General features: G+C 44.5%; 1 protein-coding gene across 1 annotated transcript; it reads right to left on the reverse strand.

The window, feature by feature from the left end:
- Positions 1-2,941: 2,941 nt before the first annotated feature.
- GPR37 (G protein-coupled receptor 37) lies at positions 2,942-18,013 on the reverse strand. The gene is made up of 2 exons (XM_075081209.1): positions 17,242-18,013; positions 2,942-5,995 (listed from the first exon to the last, which is right to left on the reverse strand). Exons 1-2 carry the CDS (start codon positions 17,926-17,928, stop codon positions 5,177-5,179), a joined length of 1,506 nt encoding a protein of 501 aa, XP_074937310.1. The 5' UTR covers positions 17,929-18,013; the 3' UTR covers positions 2,942-5,176.
- Between the last annotated feature and the right edge of the window lie 1,099 nt (positions 18,014-19,112).

Consider the following 19,112-nt stretch of genomic DNA (forward strand, 5'->3'; position numbering starts at 1 on the left):
GTAGGTGGGGAGTTCCCCATCCAGGAGACACAAAAATCCACAACTTTCTACCACAGAAGAGCCAATAAGGCCATGGGTAGCATACGTATTACAAAACAGGCTTGGGTTCAAATGTCAGTGCAGGTGCTTGAAAACTACTAATTTTTTACCTTTGTACTTTACCAACCAACCTGCCTGCTACTCCTGAGTCACAGTTTCTCCACTTCTTTGACACTAGCTGTTCCCCTTAGAAACATTCCATGGACCAGAGAATGAACAAAAGAAGTTATTTATACAGCACAGTGGCTTAGGTCAGTGGTATTGGTACTGAGGCTGAAGTCTCTACTTCAATATTTAATTACCAAAAAAGCTGGAACAACTCCAACAGGAGAGGTAAAAACCTTTTCACCAGCCTATCTATTACCACAGTGGTTATCCTTTTCTGATGGGATCCTGAATGACCACATTCACGTCTCAGCTACAAACTAACCAAAGCAGAACGCTGAATCTAGTGCTTCCATCCTAGAAATAACAGAACCTATATTTTTGATTCACCAGAACATGCACAAACATATATATGCTTATGCTGCTGTGCTAAGCCTGCATCTACTGGCAGCCTGCAGCCACCATAGATGTGCTCTCCACACACACAAGGCTGGGACCAGCTAAGGAGACAGACTCATTTTGCATCACAGAGTCACAGAATCACAGAATCATAAAGGTTGGAAAAGACCTCTAAGATCAAGTCCAACCATTAACCCAACACCACCAAGCCTCCTAAGCCATGTCCCAAGTGCCACGTCTACACATTCTTTGAACACCTCCAGGGATGGTGACTCCACCGCCTCTCTGGGCAGCCTGTTCCAATGCCTGACCACAATTTCAGCAAAGAAGTTTTTCCTAATACCTAATCTAAACCTCCCTTGATGCAGCTTGAGGCCATTTCCTCTCGTCCTTTCACTAGTTACTTAGGAGAAGAGGCCAACACCCAGCTCACTACAACCTCCTTTCAGGTAGTTGTAGAGAGCAATAAGGCCTCCCTGCAAACTCAGTTCCCTCAGCCGCTCCTCATAAGACTTGTTCTCCAGATCCTTCACCAGCTTCATTGCCCTCCTCTGGACACGCTCCAACAACTTAATGTCCTTTTGAGCAGGTTTTGCCTTCAGTCTTAATTCCCACACAGTAACAAGGAGAGGATGTGTTTTGTGAGTTTTGCTAATGTCACCTGGAAAAAAAAAAAAGCCCAGAAGCAGCTCAATGATGTATTTGAGAACATAAACAGCAGTTAGGTGCACATAGGGCAAACCACATGTATTTGTACTGTGCCTAAGATAATGGCTCACAGATCCTAACAGAGGTTTTGAATACTCTAGTTGTTCAATAAATTTGGAGAAGCTTCTCAGAGTTTCAGTAGCAACTCACATTTCATAGAATCTCATTTGCCTCTGAGTGCCATGAGTACAATATGACAGTCTTGCTATGTAGCCTAACATCATACAATTTGTTATGAAGAGATCTGCAACAACATGCTTGGAAACCTCTACATTGTCTTTAGGAGCCATTCACAGAGCTGCTGGAGCAGCAGATGTGGAAGCTTACATCTGGGTCCCAGTGACAGAACAGGAGCTGAGCAAGTCACTGAGGTCATTAAAGGGCAGGAGTTATTTAAGGCTGGATGCAGGAATTTATCTTGGAAGGGCTAAAATAAGAGATTTCTTCTAACTGAGCACTATTTTGCAATAATTTACCACTTGTACTTTGGTCTGCCCAAAGATATTTTTGTTACAGTTTCTGATGTTTTTGATTGAGTTTCATGGTTTTTAATTGCTTAATGGGATCAGGGCTGGGATGGTCAGTGTTAATGTATTAAAGGTTTACATACCTGAGAGGTATAAGGCTTTCCTACACAATCTGATTTTCCATTCCATCACTATTCTATTATGTTGATCACCATGCTCTGCATGTTTCTCCATTTTATGTAAAAGAATTAAAACCTTGCCATAAACATTTCCAAACCTTCATTCATTAGTCCATTAAATGCCCTCTTAGTAATAGACAAATGCCTTACAGAACTGGATTCAAAACCGACAGAAATGGCTTCTAAGAATATTAAAGAAAGTATGAAAAGCAAACACCAGGAAAACTTCAAGTGTTCAGGGCATCAATCCCAAAAGTAGGAAGAAAAGCAATGCAGTACCCCCATCCTTAAGAAAAGGAATCATTTATCATGACGCTTAAATGCATTAACAAGCCATGCCTGCATCAGAATGGCTGTGACAATGCAAACCTACTAATGTGGGATTAGTTTAACCAATTTAGAGAACAAATTAGAATAAAAGGGTGCCTTGCATGTCCAATTGCTATGGAGGTCAAAGGCAGGGGGGAGAAATAGCTGTGAAAAGTGCTCTTTCAGCAGCAGAAAAGGCAAGGTTACACTGGGTACAAAGAAGCCCCACTGAATACAAGGCTGGAGAATGGTCCACCACACAAACAGGAGGGTTATTTCCAAACACAGCATTATTGATCTTCAAATTCTACCTTCTTCAATGACTTGTTAAATCTCTTTTTTGCTGGTATTTTTTCCCCAGTGGGATTAGCATACACATATTGCGGAAATATTTCAACAGAGAAGCAAACTGCACCCCTCTGGGACACAGAGCATTTAACCTGGGAGTGAGCAGCATTCCTAGGCAGAGCTTACACGGATCCACTGCAGACTGGAAAGCTGGAGGCACCTAACATCCAAGGCAGCTGGGGACTTTTCCTGCCCCAGTGCAGTCTTGCACCCAAATTAGCAAAATGTCATAATTTGATATTCTAAAATAATGTCTAGATTTTCTTCTTCAAAAAAAGGTGCTTCCTCCCATTCTGTTGTTCCTGTCTCAGGTCCCTCAGACACTGCTCATGCTGGGACTGAAAAGGCAGCTGAGAGAAACAATTCAGCAAGCAACACCATGAAGGAACAAAAAGGGAGGTTTTATTTTGATTTTTTTATAGATATTGGCACCTAAAAAAGAAGAATAGTACAAATCAAAATGTAGTGATGAGAATATGTACTTGAGGACACACAGGCACCACAGTGAGGAGATTTTGTTTTTATCTTTTCTCTTTAATACCTTTCATAGTTTATTGAATGTAATCAAGCAATGTGAAGTCAATGAAGGGTTTAGAAAGACGGGAAAGTTTCTCTATCTTCAGAAGTGATTGACCATCTTACATAATTATTTTAAAAATCTCGGTACTTTAGCAAGTCCTAAACAGAAACACATATTTAAATTTAGGCCTGTGCTTAAAGTAGACTGTTTTGCTAGGGTCCAACGTCTGAATCAAAAATCAGAAAAAGAACTCAAGTGCATATATATGTTGGGATTGATATTCAGATTAATTTCAACTGCTTTTTATACGTTAAAATGGTAAAGAAAAAGAAGAAATACTGCTTGCCCAAGCAGATAAAAAGATTAAACATATTAATTCCAGAATCTGCAAATAAACTCCTTTCCAGAATTTACAGCAAGTTCTTTAACATATTTAGAGGCAGGTATCGGGAAGCAAGACTACATCAGTTACAGCCACTGTTAATTTCAAAGGACAAATGCATGGGATTTTACTTCTGCACGTACTATGGCAATCGTATTATTTAATTAGTATTAAAATATAAGCTAATTATAACAACTTCAGTTCCTTAGCATGTCTCTACACTTCAGCATGCTGTCCAGTGTAAATAGGATCCAGCTTGCCTGCCAAGAACAGTCTGTCTACTTCAGCCAAGGAGTGGGGCAAATAAGCTCTGCTGGTACAGATAGGCACTTTCCAGTCTCCGACCTGGCTTACTTACAACAACTTTAGATTTTACTATATTGCACTGTTGCTGGCAGTGTTGACATACCCTCATTTTAATAACTCTGTGGACAGCAAAAAGCCATCAGCAAAACACACCATGGTTCTCAAAAACAGCTTCAGAGCTGTGAGCTGCTAGTGAATAGCAGTCTCTGTGAGAGCGGCATGATTTATAATCGGTATACAGAGCCCCTCTGATTAATATTCATGCAACATATCCTGGAATAAATAGGAGATGCCAGTCTGATCCAGAGCCCTCTGAAATTGATGGAAACCTTTCCATTGACTGCATTGGGCTCTGGGTCAAGCCCCAAGCGTCCAAGTGTGTTTATACCTTTTAAAACAGAAGGAATTCACTCTCCACATGTTTCAGGCCCTCACGTTTATTGTCAGCAAACCTCTGGCAAAAGAATGCCTTCCTCTGCAATGGGACTCTCACCGAAGCCAGTAGGAGCTATATACACAGAGACTGAGGATGCAATCTCAAGGTAAAACCAATAACAAATTGAAAAGAAACTTGATTTTGAAACCACAGAAGACAAAATTTAGTGAGAAAGCAAATCTTTCTTTGTAAGAAGTACAGAATAACTCAGGTTTTGTATACCTGCAGGTTAAGAAGGAAATTTTCAATCAGGCACACTGAACCTTCGTAATATACATTAAAAAAAAAAAAACCACTCATGTAAACCTAACACCATTATAACCATCTTTCTTAAACACTGTAACTATAGCCTCCAAGGGTAAGGACACGAATGGCAAATTAAATATGACCATTTAAATTATTTTATGCAAAACTTAGATTTTTTTTTTTTACTTATTAATTTAATACTACTTGTAGGTGTCATTGTTAAATGCAGATTGACAATGAAGTTAAAGAATAAAATCTCGTTTATTTTTATGCTACTTTATAAATTTTCTGAAGTCCATGTCCTCTCACAATAGTGTACAGTAATTGGATTAAAACTACCTTCAAATACTTTCCACCACATCTTTCACATGAAACATCTTGCAAAACCCACAATGCCTATATAATCATTTTACAGTGATTATCAAAAAAAATGCTACGGAATTAAATAAAATGGATTGATATGGATTCTCCTCCCCAGACAACAAAATCCTAGCACCATACAAAATATCATGATTTAAAACTAAGTGCTGGCTCTCCTTCTCTCTCTCTCTTTCATTTTAATAACCAAACAAATTATTTTCCAAAGCACAACTGTTAATATGCAGATTGGTTTCCAGAGTAGTTTCCAATGATTTTTTTTTTTTCCTCGCATTTTGCCTCAAGAAGAAAAATATGAAGTAAAAAAAAAGAAGGAAAAGGAAAAAGATACAGAAAATAAAGACCTAAGGTCAATTAGCAGTGAGTCCCCACAGAGGCGAACGTGGACATTTCGCGACGGATGGTACTGAAAGGGGAGAGCTCCAGCTCTGTGGTGTACTCATTGTCATTGTCATCACTTGTCACTGTTGAAGACTTCTGGATGCATTCATCACAGCAGCAACAGCAACACTCCATAAAGGCCCGGCTGAAAGGTTTACAGAGACAGAAAAGGAGAACGGGGGTAACACAGGACTTAAAGAACAAAAGGAACTGACTAATGAGATGCAGGAGGTCCATAGTCTGCCGAGAGACCCCTGTGGACATGTAGGCAGTCACAATGTTGCAAATGTTTTCAGGAATGATGCAAAACCCATATAAAATGGTCAAAGCCACCACCGTGCAGTTCATCTGACTTTCCAGCTGAATTTGTCGCTTGTTCCCCCTTGTGCAAGCCTTTTCTGCCCTCCTGATTTTCCTCGCTGTTACCAGGGAGCAGGTAATAGTGAAAAGGGTAGGCAAACAAAAATAGCAGCCAAAGTACCACCAGAGTCTTGCCCCATCGTAAGTGAGAGCTAACACATAGATGGTGTCAGGTAGCGCGGTGGATATCTTCACCACGCACCGCTCCCCCGGCGGGCTGCCGCTGTATTCGGGGTCCTCCTTTGCCAGCTGGCGCAGCACAACCTCCGGCAGGGCCAGCAGCAGCGCGCCCACCCAGATGACGGCCAGCTTGGCGGTCGTCGAGGTGCAGTTTTCGATCATCTCGTAATACATCTGCACGTTGGTGGCGGCACGAAATCGGTCGATGCAGAGGGCACACAGTGTGAATGTGGTGACTCCGAGAGAGGCCACCTGGGAAGGAGGAAAGGTAATGCAAGTTAATACAGGTGCTGTCTAGGAAAAGAAAAAAAAAAAGGGAAAGATAAAAAAAAAAAAAGACAGCAAGACAGCTACAAGTCTACAGTCCAGTATTCAGCGGCGAGTGGGAAAACTTCATCTCCTTCAGAAGTCCCCTGGTCCCCTGTTGATGGCAGTCTGGTTGGAGACGGAAAATGAAGGCCTGAACTCACCCAAACAGAAGTGGGAATTAATTTATTTTACATTGATTAAAGGCTTTTACCATTGAGCTCTTCTCTGGAAGAGATTTATACTCTTTTCATAGTAAAGAGAGCTCAATTTTTACCCTGAAACACCAGTTAAGTCTAGCCCCTTGCCTGACAAATGCAAAGCAAAACCTAGTTTAGGAGTATCAGTGTAGGAGACAGTTAAGCACCACGGTGCTGGGCATCATCGAAAGAAGCATCACAGACAGGACCTAGCTTCCAGTGTTTGCTGAAGTATCATCCAGCATGCCTCCCAAAAGAGTATATCCTTCTGATTTTCTGCTTAAAAATACTTATTTCAGCTTGGTGCCATCCTCTCCTGGAGGCCCATGCAAGCATCTGTGCAACAGTGAGTGGAAAAGAAAACTGAGGAACTGACCAATACACAAAACTAAAATCCTTTCTCCCAGCCCCACCCCCAAATTTTTCTAAAGCATGTTTTTTTCAGAAAGATCAGTTCCACCACAGGGGTTAGAATTTAAGCCAAAAGGGAAGAGATGGGAGAGTCTTCCTTCAGCATAAGTATGAAGTTACACCCACGTCACATGTTCATCAAGCTTGCAGGGGATCATAATATTGAAACTTTCCATATCTACAAAATTTAGGAACCCTGTGGATTAGGCATCTATTGAATAGAGTAGGGTCCAACTGTTTTTGTGGATTTAGGCTTTTAGGTGAAATTTTGATGGGATGTAGGCACATAAAAGCCATTCCATTCTGTGAGTTCAAAGAGACTGTATCTGAAATCTTCAGACTTCTGGGGCCTGTGCAAAAACCAACCTTCCCTATAACAGTTAGGCTTTAACAATCTATCTTCAACATGTCATTTAGAAAAAATTCACAGGAAAATCTAGGCTTAATTTACTGGGGAACATCCTGTGAGAGAGTGTACGGCAGGCCAGGAGAAATGGCAAAAGTTTCGTTGTTTAAATGATTTAAAGATTGATTGGACAGAGCTCTCAATTATATACTGTAAGGAGAAAGTACAGAGCAATGCATATGTTCTCTAGCTTTAATAACCATCATCCTATGCATGAATAGAAAACTTGCACTCTCATGAAACATAATTTCCTCTCATTTTATCCTGTTTATAATTAGATTTCTTAAAAAAAAATTTGCATGACAACTATATACGTTTTTGCCTAATCCTATTTCCAATAAATTCAAGTTCAGTTCAAATTCAAAGCAGAACTCTCATTAACTTCAGTTGGAGAAAGATTAGGTGCCCTGTTGCATTCTAATTAATTTATTTTCTTGGGTTTGCATGCTTGTGTTATGCAGAAAATGGGTTGATGTTAAAGAAACTGTTAAATAATATTCCTAATAAATGTAAAGAATGCTTTCTTTTATCATGAATAAACCACGTGTCTGTGCAATTAACTGGGAAATCTAGGGCAATATTAAGCAGGTCACTATAGTTTTGCTTACTCCAATTTGATGTGCAACGATATATTTAAATTTCATATAGGCAGACTGAAAAAAAATACTTTCCGATTTCCACTATAATTTTGAAATATTCCTGTTTATGTATCTCTTGTAAGAAGTTCTGCAAAGACAGATAGTACAATTATGCACAATTATATAAATGTATCATTAATTTTGGCCTTCAATATTTAATGGCTATATCAAACTGCTAAAATTGAATATCACTGAAAAATATTAGGCACTTGGGATTAGAACTGTTAGGCATTGGCTTAGTTGGAGAATTCTTTGAAGCATCTTCCTAAAAGATGGAACGAGTAAGATGCAATCTCTTATAATTAACTTGCAGGAATATTTAATGATGACAAAGCCATACCGTAAACATTTTTAATAAGTAAACCTATTGATTTAGGAAGTTAAACTGTCTGACAAGGTTCAAATAAAGCTTGGTAAATACTGCAAAAAGTAAAAAAAATTAAAGAAAAATTACAGTTACAGGGAAGTCTTAATGAACAGTGATAAACTTAGCTAATGAAAGATAATTTTCATGTATTACTGCTGAGAACCAGGTTTTTAAATTCAAGACTAGCAACTTTGTTTCCGTAACATTCAAATGTGTGTGCAGTCTTCAAATTCCTTAGAGTGACAGCAAAACCTTTAGCCAGAACATCCAACATGAATAACAAAAGGGTCAGAACTCAGGTCTCTACAATTATGGGAGACAGGGAAATAACTGAGATTCAGGAATGAATAGGGATTGAAATAAAAATCAGCAGAACAGAAGAAAATCTGAAGCTCTGTACATAAACATTTTCCCTCTCAGCCTCTTCCCCTGCCCCCGATGCACACGGTTTTATTGCTTTAGCATTTCACTGCAAACAGGCTGTTATACAGTGGCTGAGACATTAAAACTCTATAGCTGCTAAGGCCGGACTAATGAAAGAAGACATGCCTACCATGAACAAACATAACCTACGGGGTTCCTGTCACATTAATTGACCCACAACTTGGAGGCTTAAGACAGTGAAATAGAGCAAGAGAAAACATCTAAGAACAGTGGAAGTTGGCTTTGAAAACTCTCCTGTGGATTTACTGATGAAACAAGCTAAACAAAACTGGTGTTTCTCTGGAACAGGCACTGGCTTCCTATTTTCCATAGATTAACGGAGTTAGCGATGCCATGGGAAAACCTGCAAAAAATGAACAAACGCTCCCAAGCAGATGAACAGGGATTCACTCCAGCTGACTTGCTTAAAGGCAGGATAGCAATTTAAGGGTCTGATTACTTACCCCACATTGCAGGCTATGAGTAATAGCCAGCAAAATCAATGGGTGCTGCTCACAACCTGTGTGGGCAAGAACTGGGACCTTCATTCTGCATGTTCACACAATTTCAGTTAAGGGGTGTTTCTTCATACCAGTTATACTAATAATTAGGGTTAAGCTGAAAACGTGGGAGGAGCCAGAGAAGTTTCCTTTTTAATCTGTTACACTACCCTGAAATAACCACAGAACAAAAGTAATTCATTTGATGGGGAGTAGGCAAAGGACAAATTAACAAATCCTAAAGTGGCGCGAAGCTGCGTGGAGTTTAATGGTGCTCTTGTTGTAACAGCTGAGTTTCTGATACGATGATATGCTGTTGCAGTCTTAATTCCAATAACATGGCAGGAAATGAGGCAAGGCAAGGGCAAGTCAGGCTCAGTAGTTTTTGATGATCACTTAGTTGTCTGATTTATTTCCATACAATCCCTATGAAGATTCTCCTTCAGTCTCTAGACATTCGGGATGACATCAGTTTACATCTTTCTCTTACTAGACGATATCAGAAAAGTTCTCAAGTTTCTAACTGGGCAACCGCTGACCTGCTCTGAGGAGGTGGTGAAGTAACCCCTGCTTTGAGGAGGTGCCCACACTATTTGGGCAGAGAACCGCTTTTGAAGGGATTAGCAGCTACAGTATACACACACAACAGAAGACATTATTGTTACAGGAGAGTCTCTTAATACTGTTGCGCCTTTAAAAGCATTGACAGGGATGTTAGTGGGCACCGTGATACTCCTTTGAGACACTGCATAAACCTTTCATCATTAGCTCACCAGCTGTTAGTCATCTGTGGCAAAAACTCATTTGGGGAACTGAGGCCAGGGAGAACAACAGTAAACTCATGAAATGCTCAGCTTAATTACATCAGTTCTCCCCTCTGTCCCTCCAACATACCCATTCCCTTTCACGAACTTTAACAATTACCAAAGTGTTCCCAGGCCTTCCCTGGCCTGTCCTACTTCTTCTCCTGGCTGTGGTCCCACAGCTCTTGGCCCTGGCCTCTAGGAGCAGAGCCTCTGGCCGACCAGGGAAGCAGTGCAGATGTAGTACAGCGAGCAATGCCAGTGGAAATAAGACTGTGAATTCTCTCTCACTAATATCTGCTTGACTGGATGCAGGTAACGAAAACAAAAACAGAAATGAGATCAGAAAAGGTAACTTGGGTGAAAAGGCCAATGAAGGCCAAATTCTGTGAGTATAAAAGAGAGGTTGGGTCACTCAGTCCAGTAAGATGAAGACCAAGAAGTGATATTGCTGCTATCTACAGATAAGTCTATCTTGAGATATAAAAGTTACTTAAGCCAAAGGACAGTGAATATAACAGAATGGGAATCAACCAGCCATGAGCAACTCGAGGCTGGAAATGAGAAGGACCATTAATCATCTCAGGCATCATGTTCTCGACCACTCCTTCTGACAGAGAGGTGAGGGGAAACAATGTAGGCTGAATTTATATGCAACAAGATAAAGGAGTTATAATAAGTGGCTGCTTCTACCAGCTGAACCTGGATTTTCTAAAACAGAATATATTTTATGTTGATAACACAGTTTCTTAAACTACATGGCACTCTTCCTTCATTACAAGGCAGGATGGGTATTCGAAAGATTTTCCGGTTGTAATAGGAATGCTGAACTGCAGAAAAGGTTGACGACTACTAGCCAAGTCATATCTGCGCTCTCAGTGACACCCTGTAGACTCTTTATATTGATTTATATTTATATTTTTATATATATTGATATATCATATCATATAAACATCATATAAACAAGTACATTTTCCGCTAAGTCATTATAGCCTTATTATGGCTGTTCTATATCCACATCAAACTTCACAGCTTCAGAGCATGTTAATGCAACATACCATGGTGGCTCTTGCAGACTTGTCAGTTTTGCCTAAGATAAATAAACAAAATTAGTACAGACTGCAATACTTTCTTTGTGCTGCTCCACACTTACAGTAGAGTTCAGCGATAAGACTGGATGACTGCAAAATAAAAGGTCATCTCTTTGCAAACAGTAATTTAATTGTTTAAGTTTATCTAGATTTCTGGTTTCTGTTCTTTCAATTTAAAAAATCCAGCCCCCTTCCCCCCCAAAGAACAACAGTCCTTACTGTTACTGTATACTGTTGTATAAAAGAACAAAATTAAATATCTCTATTTCTTACATGAAGTACTATTAAACATTAATGGCTTTATGCTTTAAAATAGGTAAGGGTCACTCAGTTAAAACACTACTGTGGTGTGGCAGAAGTCATTCAGTTGGTGAGGAGTACTGGGGCCAGGGTATACCTCTGACATCAGCAATTAGCTTAAGCATCCTGGATGAAAATCTATGTCACCTTAATCATCTAAAAGACAAGATGGTAATTCTGGAAACTACTGTCACAGAGATGTCCTACACATATGGAACAACAGGTACAATACGGTTGTTTCCTTTGTAGTACTATCAACATTCACATCAGGGAGACATAGAGCACATGTGCTTTGTGTGTTTCGTATCCTTCTGTATATCCTAAGAGTAATAGTGTTCAGACTCAGAATCCACTTGGAAGAGCTGCTCTTGAATTCTGTTGGAAGCAAAAGCCAACCAGACTGTCATGGCTCTGGAAATACTCATTAGTACACCACATGCTTATCCAGAGGGTTGGAAAAATTGCAAAACACAAAGAGATTTAATTTTTGTTCATTTTCCTGTTTGCAATCTACCATGCTACCATATAAGTAAATGTAATTTACTTTTTTTTAATTAAAAAAAAGATTACCATTCTCCACTGAGGATCATATCCTCATCACGCTACACACTGGGCTCATGCACCAATTATTAATATTAACAACATATTATTAATATTAACAACAACTACTGCTAAAAATCTGCCTCTTCCTCCTTTGCAGGAAAAATCCTGTCATATGGAGAAATGACATCCCAGTGCTCAGAGTAGTCAGTGGTGCTGGAATAGCAGATGCTGCCTTTTTTTCTCCACACATACATAACTTAAATATTACTGACCCAATTTTAAACCTAGCCTGACACAAATTCATCCCCATGCTGAAATGCCACATGCAAAGTTTCAGCCAAATGCAAATTTTGATGGACAACTTATAAGCCCCTAAGGACATGGTTTGCAGAGGAAAAAAGGGTTGACAGAACAGCCAACATGGCAGCTACTATCATCGTGCCATTAATATCTAAAGGGCAAAGATATATTAACAGTTCTGTTTTAAACAATTATTTATTGAATAAGTGCTGAAGCTATTCTGCTCAGTAGAAGACACGTGTAGCCATTGCCCTAGGAAACAGTATGAAGCTTTGAAACCGCAAACCTCACTGAGGATTTTTGTCTGCCACCCAGAGGACTTACTGGAGGTTCAGGAGCCTAGCTCTGACTAGAGTCAAAGAAGAGACATAAAGAAGATGACACACAACAAAAGACAGAAAAGACAGATAATACACAGCTTTTATAAACTCCTATAAAAAATGTATTTGCTTTCCTAAAGTTAAACTTAAAATAAGAATCTCTTCTGACAGCTTCGGAACAGGCAGAGAACAGCCACTTTCTTCATGCCTCTCACTTGCCTCTACCAAGTAAAAGAGAGAAAGGGGAAAAAGCCTCACCTCAGATTGCCCTGGAGGGTCAGCTCCAGGCAAAGAAAGTAATTTGTATTCCAGGCCAAATCAATCCTTATGCTTTCTGCTAAGACTACTAATTGTGATAGCTTTCCTGAGCTGGAAGTTACCCACCAGAAACATGAGTGATGCCACAAATTGATTGCCAAAAGCACATGCAGAGACTCGGCATCAGATTTCAGAGCTTTCACTATCAGCCTCCTCCAGAGTCAAGCCAGTCTCACATGCATGATAGGGTCCAGATGAGGACACCACAAATGTTGTCCTTCTCTTCTTTGTAGGGGGCATCAGAAAGGCAGAGGCGCCCATGTTTATCAGCACTTAGCAGGGCCCAGTACCATCATTGGCCTCAGCAACTTCTTGCTCTGCTCCGGACTGCACAAGACGGTAAATCAACCTCTGCAAACCCCTGTTCTAGACAGTTCTGCAGTTCTAAATCCTCACTCCACTGTAAGTAGCTTGTCTCAATCTGCCAGCATAGAAAGTGATGTTTACTTCCAATGACCTCTCTCAAACTCATCAAGCTTCTAGGTAACCTCCAAGAGCAGAATGCGCACAACTCAAGCAACCTTCCTTTTAAAGCCCAAAAGATAGTTCCTAGTCCTAGTCGACACAACCCATTTGTCATCTTGTGCAAGCTGCTCTCAGTCTGAAACAACTTACTTAACCTCTTCACTACTGGCTTCTAGCATTAAAATGAAAAATAAAACTGTTACTTCACAAGGCTGTTGTATTTAACATCTGTGAAATATTCAGAAGCACAGTAAAACTACTGATTTTGTCTACATCCACACTCCTTTCTATTAAGGCCTAGCATAAATCTATAAGTAGGGGAATTGGAACTATATTGTTCTGTACTCCTTCCCCCCACCCCTTAGTCATTTTGCTAAAAAGACTGGGTGTGCTTAAACAAAAAGAAAAGGGTTCCACATTGGCAGGGCTTGTGGAACAGGAATTAGCCAAAGCCATTTTCTTCGTATTGTTATTTACCCAGTACCTCCTGATTCTGAGCAATACTGAGAAAAGTATATGGCAGACAACATAAAGACAGTGTGCAGATAAACACTTCAGGTACGCATGCCTAAATTAGGCTTCTGCACCATCTGTGGAAAAGTGGCAAAATTTTAATAACTGCTGAGCAGAGGATGAAAACTCCAAAGGAGAAGCACATCTCCACACGTCCTTACGGGCAGACTAGCTGACCCAGTAGTTCTAATTCCCATCTCAATTACCTCTCAGGGCATTCAAAACTGCTCCTCTAGGATAGTGCCATCATCAGGGTCAAGTAAAGTTCTCAGTGGAGATAATTTCATCCACTTCCACTAAATATCTGTCTTTCTAGCTTTGTCCTTTAGCAGTTGTACTCTCATCACCTAAAGACCTCGTGAGCAGGTCTCGCTTCTGCTTCTCAAAAGAATTTACTCAGTTTCTTCCTCAGTCATGTGCACAGCATTACTTATGCAAGATGCAAGCATAGCCATGACATAGTTTTAAAAGGTAGTTAGAAGTGACCAAACTGTCACACAAGACATCGCTGAAATGACCGCTTAATGGTCACAGCAGATCTTTACGAGGTATGGGAAAAACTGCCCTTTAAATTAGATACTGCGGAGACCTTCCACTCCTGGAAGCTCAACATTTACCTATACAAATGTGCTTGAAGATATCATAGAACATTTTCCCCAGACTGTGTGCATGTGTGTTATCACTGGCAACAGATGCTTTGCTGAAATTCTGCACAATACCCATTAAGCAGCACAAATAACAAACAATTGGCCACAGGAGGCTAAACTAAGAAAACTCAGGGTTCCTCACTGGGATCACTTGAAACCTTCAAACACAATACAAAGCATGCTTGAGTTATGTTAAAATGCTGTGATCACCACATCACTTGCTCTGTACAACCAGACATCCCCTGTTCCTTAGTTCTGAAAGTACAAGCTGGTATGACACAGAGCTCAGTCCAACAAGTCTTTGATACTTGAAAGTGAGATATTTCTGGATCTACAACTCTGGGTGAGGCACGTAGCTCCCTAAACAGAATATGAGGAGAACTGGCATGCAAAACAGAGATGCAAAGCATGGAACAGAGACACTTACAAGAACAAAACACTGGGCTGACATATTGAAAACATGAACAACAGCTTAAAATTTCTCCATCTTCAAGAAGATGCTTCTATTTGTATTCCATGAAGGTCTGGAACCCTCTCCTGAAGATAGCTGTCTACAGCTTTCCTCTCAAGCAGCTAAGACTTCATCCTTCTCCCATTGTGTGAGAAGGGGATAAGCCTGCCCAGGTGAGTTACCACATGGGAGAAGACACTGCTGTTCAGCTGTCAGATGAGAGCACTGCTGTGAATGATCCTTGACAGAGCATGGAGCAGCAGCTGCTCACAGGGCAGATTTCATGACGTGCTCCACATCTGCATTGCTCCTGGTGGTGTCAGTGTCACTGTACAACGCCTGTGAGGTTAGAACAACACTTGGAAAGTGGTGAACCTTTGCTCTAACTGCCTTCGCCCTCTCAGCAGGGTCAAATGCTGATTTGCAGGACAGTGTCCTTCTTGCCAAGCCCAAGGCAAGCTGTGGAGAGTCACAATCCACTAGCAGTGATCAGTATCTGCCACTCATGTGTACGGTTTACAGGGGGGGAAATCCAGCCTTTTACGTATGGTTCCCAGGGTGCTGAATATACTTTATATACATGAGCAGTATATATAATGACTATTGACTGAAAAAATACAAAATTCTGGGAGCAGCACAGAACTCTAAGGCTATATCTTTTTAGATCTGTATCTTAGATATAAATTAATTAAATTACCTAAGGGACAAGGAGGATGTTTCACTTTTAGACCCCGGTAATAATTAAGCCTAAGACAGGCACCATGCTACTGGTCCATCACAACTGGATTGGTGCCAGTTTTTGAGTAAGACTTCAACTCTAAACATCTACAGAACTCTAAAGTGAAAAAAAAAAAAGTGTCATTAGAGTACAAAGGGGGGATAGCAGCAGCTGAATGTTTTTCAGGATTACGATTTTGAATTTTAGCAACTACATTTCAGCTAAACTACTTTCAGTTTGGCAAACTCTTTAGTACCCAAAGATGCACAGCACAAGCAACTAATTTTAAAGAACAGCATGGCCATGCAGATCATCTCAATGACTGATCTTTAATTAGAATCAGCATTACAAAGAATGACTTCTATTTTGAATGTGGATGCACCCAAAAAAAGGTTAGGAATTGTGTAATGTCACTATAGGAAAGTCCTGAAAACACGTAAGCTACACTGCCTACTTTAATTGTTACACTTAAATGAAACAGTCCAACTTACTTCACTGGTTAACACAGTAGCCTCAGAATCCAATTCGGAAATTTTAAAAGCTCCTAGTACTATCAGTTTCTCAACAAATACTTATTTACTCCTTCACATCTTCTTAAATGCAAAATAATTACATGTACTTGAGTTTTTCAAATGTAGTGGTATACTACTGGCCTTGAATTCATCTAAGCATGGTACAGCTCCACCCTTTGTCAAAAACCCCCTGTAACAGAGTGTATCATGTATAAAAGAAGTAATGACAATTTAGTGGCTACACACGTCACACCTTTCTAAACACTTTCTTAAATATATTGGTTGACAGTTAATTATGTATTACTGTGTAGCAATGTGCTGTGAAAACTGATATTCTGTGTATTAATAACAATTGGGTTTTGGTTTGGAGTGGGTTGTTTTTTGTTTGGGGCTTTTTTTTTTTTTTCCTAATCTCTCATTCTTAGGACGGGATAATCAACAGTTATTCCCTCAGCTTTCAGTTACAGAAGAATGTTGAACATAAGGTTTTGGGAATACAGCAGAGCCAGCCAGAATTACAGGCTACCACCCTACCAACAAGCCTCAGTGTTCGGCTCCAATAAATAAATAAAGCGGACAACCTGAACGCTGCCGGCAGGACTCAGGCCAGCTGGCTGAGAGCTTCTTTGACAGAGCCTCTGAACAGCTGCCAAGAAGCTGCGATTTAAATGGAGCTGGGGTCACTTCTTTTTAAAGATAAACTAAATGAATAAGTGTGAGATTTGAATGCTGAAGTACAAATGAAGCACACATACGTCCCACTGATGGTCCTTCTTGCAATCACCTTCTTACAGCCCGCCCCCAGCCACCCGGCTCCAGCCGCTTTCCTGACTCACTTGAGGAAAACATCAAATACAAGCAACAAAACTTGAACTCTAATTCTGAGGGGAATCTTCGCCTTTCGGCATCGCAAGGAGCAAGGAAAGTTTGGCAGAACTCGCGCGAGCGGCAGGACGAGCTGGGCGCGCTCAGCCTCAGGCTGCAGAGATCCCGATGCTGCCGGACCCGGCGCGGCCACAGCCGCCTCCTCCTCCTCCTCCACCCCAGCGCTGCCGGGGCCGGGGACCCACTCTGCCTCAGGAGCGGCCGGGAAACCCGGACCACGCCGTGGCCGGACGTCCCCGGCCCGGGGGGGCACGAACGCGGGCAGCGGAGGCCGGCGGCGGAGCCCCGGGAGGGGTGCGCGGGGACCGCGTCCCCTCGGGCGGGCGGGCCGGGACCGGGCGGGGGCGGCCGGGCCCGCGCATCCCTACCCACCGCCATTACCTCGATGTACGGGACGATTTTGCAGGAGAAGTCTTCTAGGAGCCACTTCTTGGTGAGCTCCTGGAAGATGACCAGCGGCAGGCAGAAGAAGACGATGAGGAAGTCCCAGAAGGCCAGGTTGGCCAGCAGGGAGTTGGAGATGCTCCGCATGTAGTAGTTGTGGCAGACGATGCACATCACTGCCATGTTGCCCATGATGCCGATGCCGAAGATCACCACGGAGAGGCACATGACGGCGTAGGCGCCGTACGACTCCTCGGTCAGCGGGTAGAAGGGGTTGCGGAGGCGGGCGCGGCGCCCCGTGGCGTTGCCGCGGCCCCCGGCGCTGCCCTCGCCGCCGGCCGAGCCGTTCAGGGGCAGCCAGCGGGGACCGCCCGCCGCCACACCGGCTCCGCGCCCGCTGCTCCGCGCCCGCCGCCGCCCGGCCCCCGCCGCCCCGCGGGAGCTGCCGCCGGGCCCCGCCGCCCCGCCGGCTGCGGCGGCCCCGGCCCCGCCGGGGAGGGCTCCGCGCCCGGGCAGAGCCGCGGCCGCCCGCCGGCCCGGGGCGAGGGGCGTCGGGGCTGGCGGCTGGCGGGCGCGCTCCGGGGGCGCCGGCAGCCCGGCGGCTGCGGCGGGGACGAGAGCGCAGGCGGCCCAGGCACTCAGCACCTGGCAGAGCAGGGCGACGGGGGCGCGGAGGGGCTGCATGGCAGGGAGGCGGCGGAGCTCGCCCGGCTCCCCTCAGAGGCGACGGCCGCCCCGCTCGGCGGGGCTGGGAGCGGGAGGCATGCCCGCCGGGCTCCCGCCGACAGCCTGCCTCGCCGGGGCGGGGGCAGCCGCCACGCCGCTGCCGCCGGCGCCCGCCGCGGGGAGGGAGGGAGGGGAGCGCAGTGGAGCGGCGGGGAGGCTCTTCCTACCGCCTCCCGGGGCAAACCCGCAAAGTTGTGTCGCCGTCTCCGACGCGCCGAGTTAATGTAGCAAGTGCAGCGCCGGGAGGACCCCCCTCCGGCGCTCCGCCCTTTCCCGGGACCGCTGCCTCCTCCCCAGCATCGCACCGGCCTCGTGCTGCCTATTTACATCCTCCCGCCGCTGCGGGCAGTTGGTGGCGAGGAAAGGTCCCTTGTGGAAAACACCTCCCCTCTCCGGATAAGCGCAAACACTAATTCCTCCTCTCCAGCAACCCCGGAGAAAGGCGGTCGCTGCGCGCAGGTTTAGAGTGCTTAAGAGCTTTGCAAAACTCTTGCAGGGATTAATCACCGCGCCGCCTAAGCGCTCGCACCGCGGCGGAGCGCGGCGAGGACGGCCGGGGCGGCAAAGTTGCTGCCGGTGTCGGGCGGGCGCGGCCCCGGGACCGACCCCTCGGGGCCGCTCCCGTCTCCCGAGCCGTGCGGGCACCAGAGGAAGCAGGGCGGAGGGTCTGGGCGGGGAGCAGCGCGGGCGGTCTGCGGTGGGCTCTGCTCCTGCTCCCAGCTCAGCCCGGCTCGGCTCGGCTCCCGGGGGCGCGACAGGGAGGCGGGCGAGGAGCGCGGCGGCCCGCAGTGCGCAAGCGCCGCCCGGCGGCGCCGACCCGCCGCACGGCCCAGGCCCAGGCCGCGGCGCCGCCCGCCCGCCGCGGGAGCCGGGCTGCGGGGCGAGGGGAGGCTGCGGCGGGGCGGGCGGGGCTGGCCCGGCCCCGCAGCCTCCGCGTGCGGGGATCCGCCGGCAGAAGCCACCGCTGCGGGGGCCCGGGGCCGCCCGCTGCTGCCGGCTCTTCCCCCGCTGCTGCCGGCGCCCCGGTGTCGGGGTCCGGCTGCCTGCCTGGGCTGGCAGCGGGGCTCGGTGGAGCGACAGGCGAGCGAAGCGCCTTGCTGCGGGGCGCGGAGCCTCGCACCGCGGCGCGAATCGCGGGCGGT

This window comes from Phalacrocorax aristotelis, chromosome 1 (genome assembly GCF_949628215.1).
Source record: "Phalacrocorax aristotelis chromosome 1, bGulAri2.1, whole genome shotgun sequence".
Taxonomy (NCBI): Eukaryota; Metazoa; Chordata; class Aves; order Suliformes; family Phalacrocoracidae; genus Phalacrocorax; species Phalacrocorax aristotelis.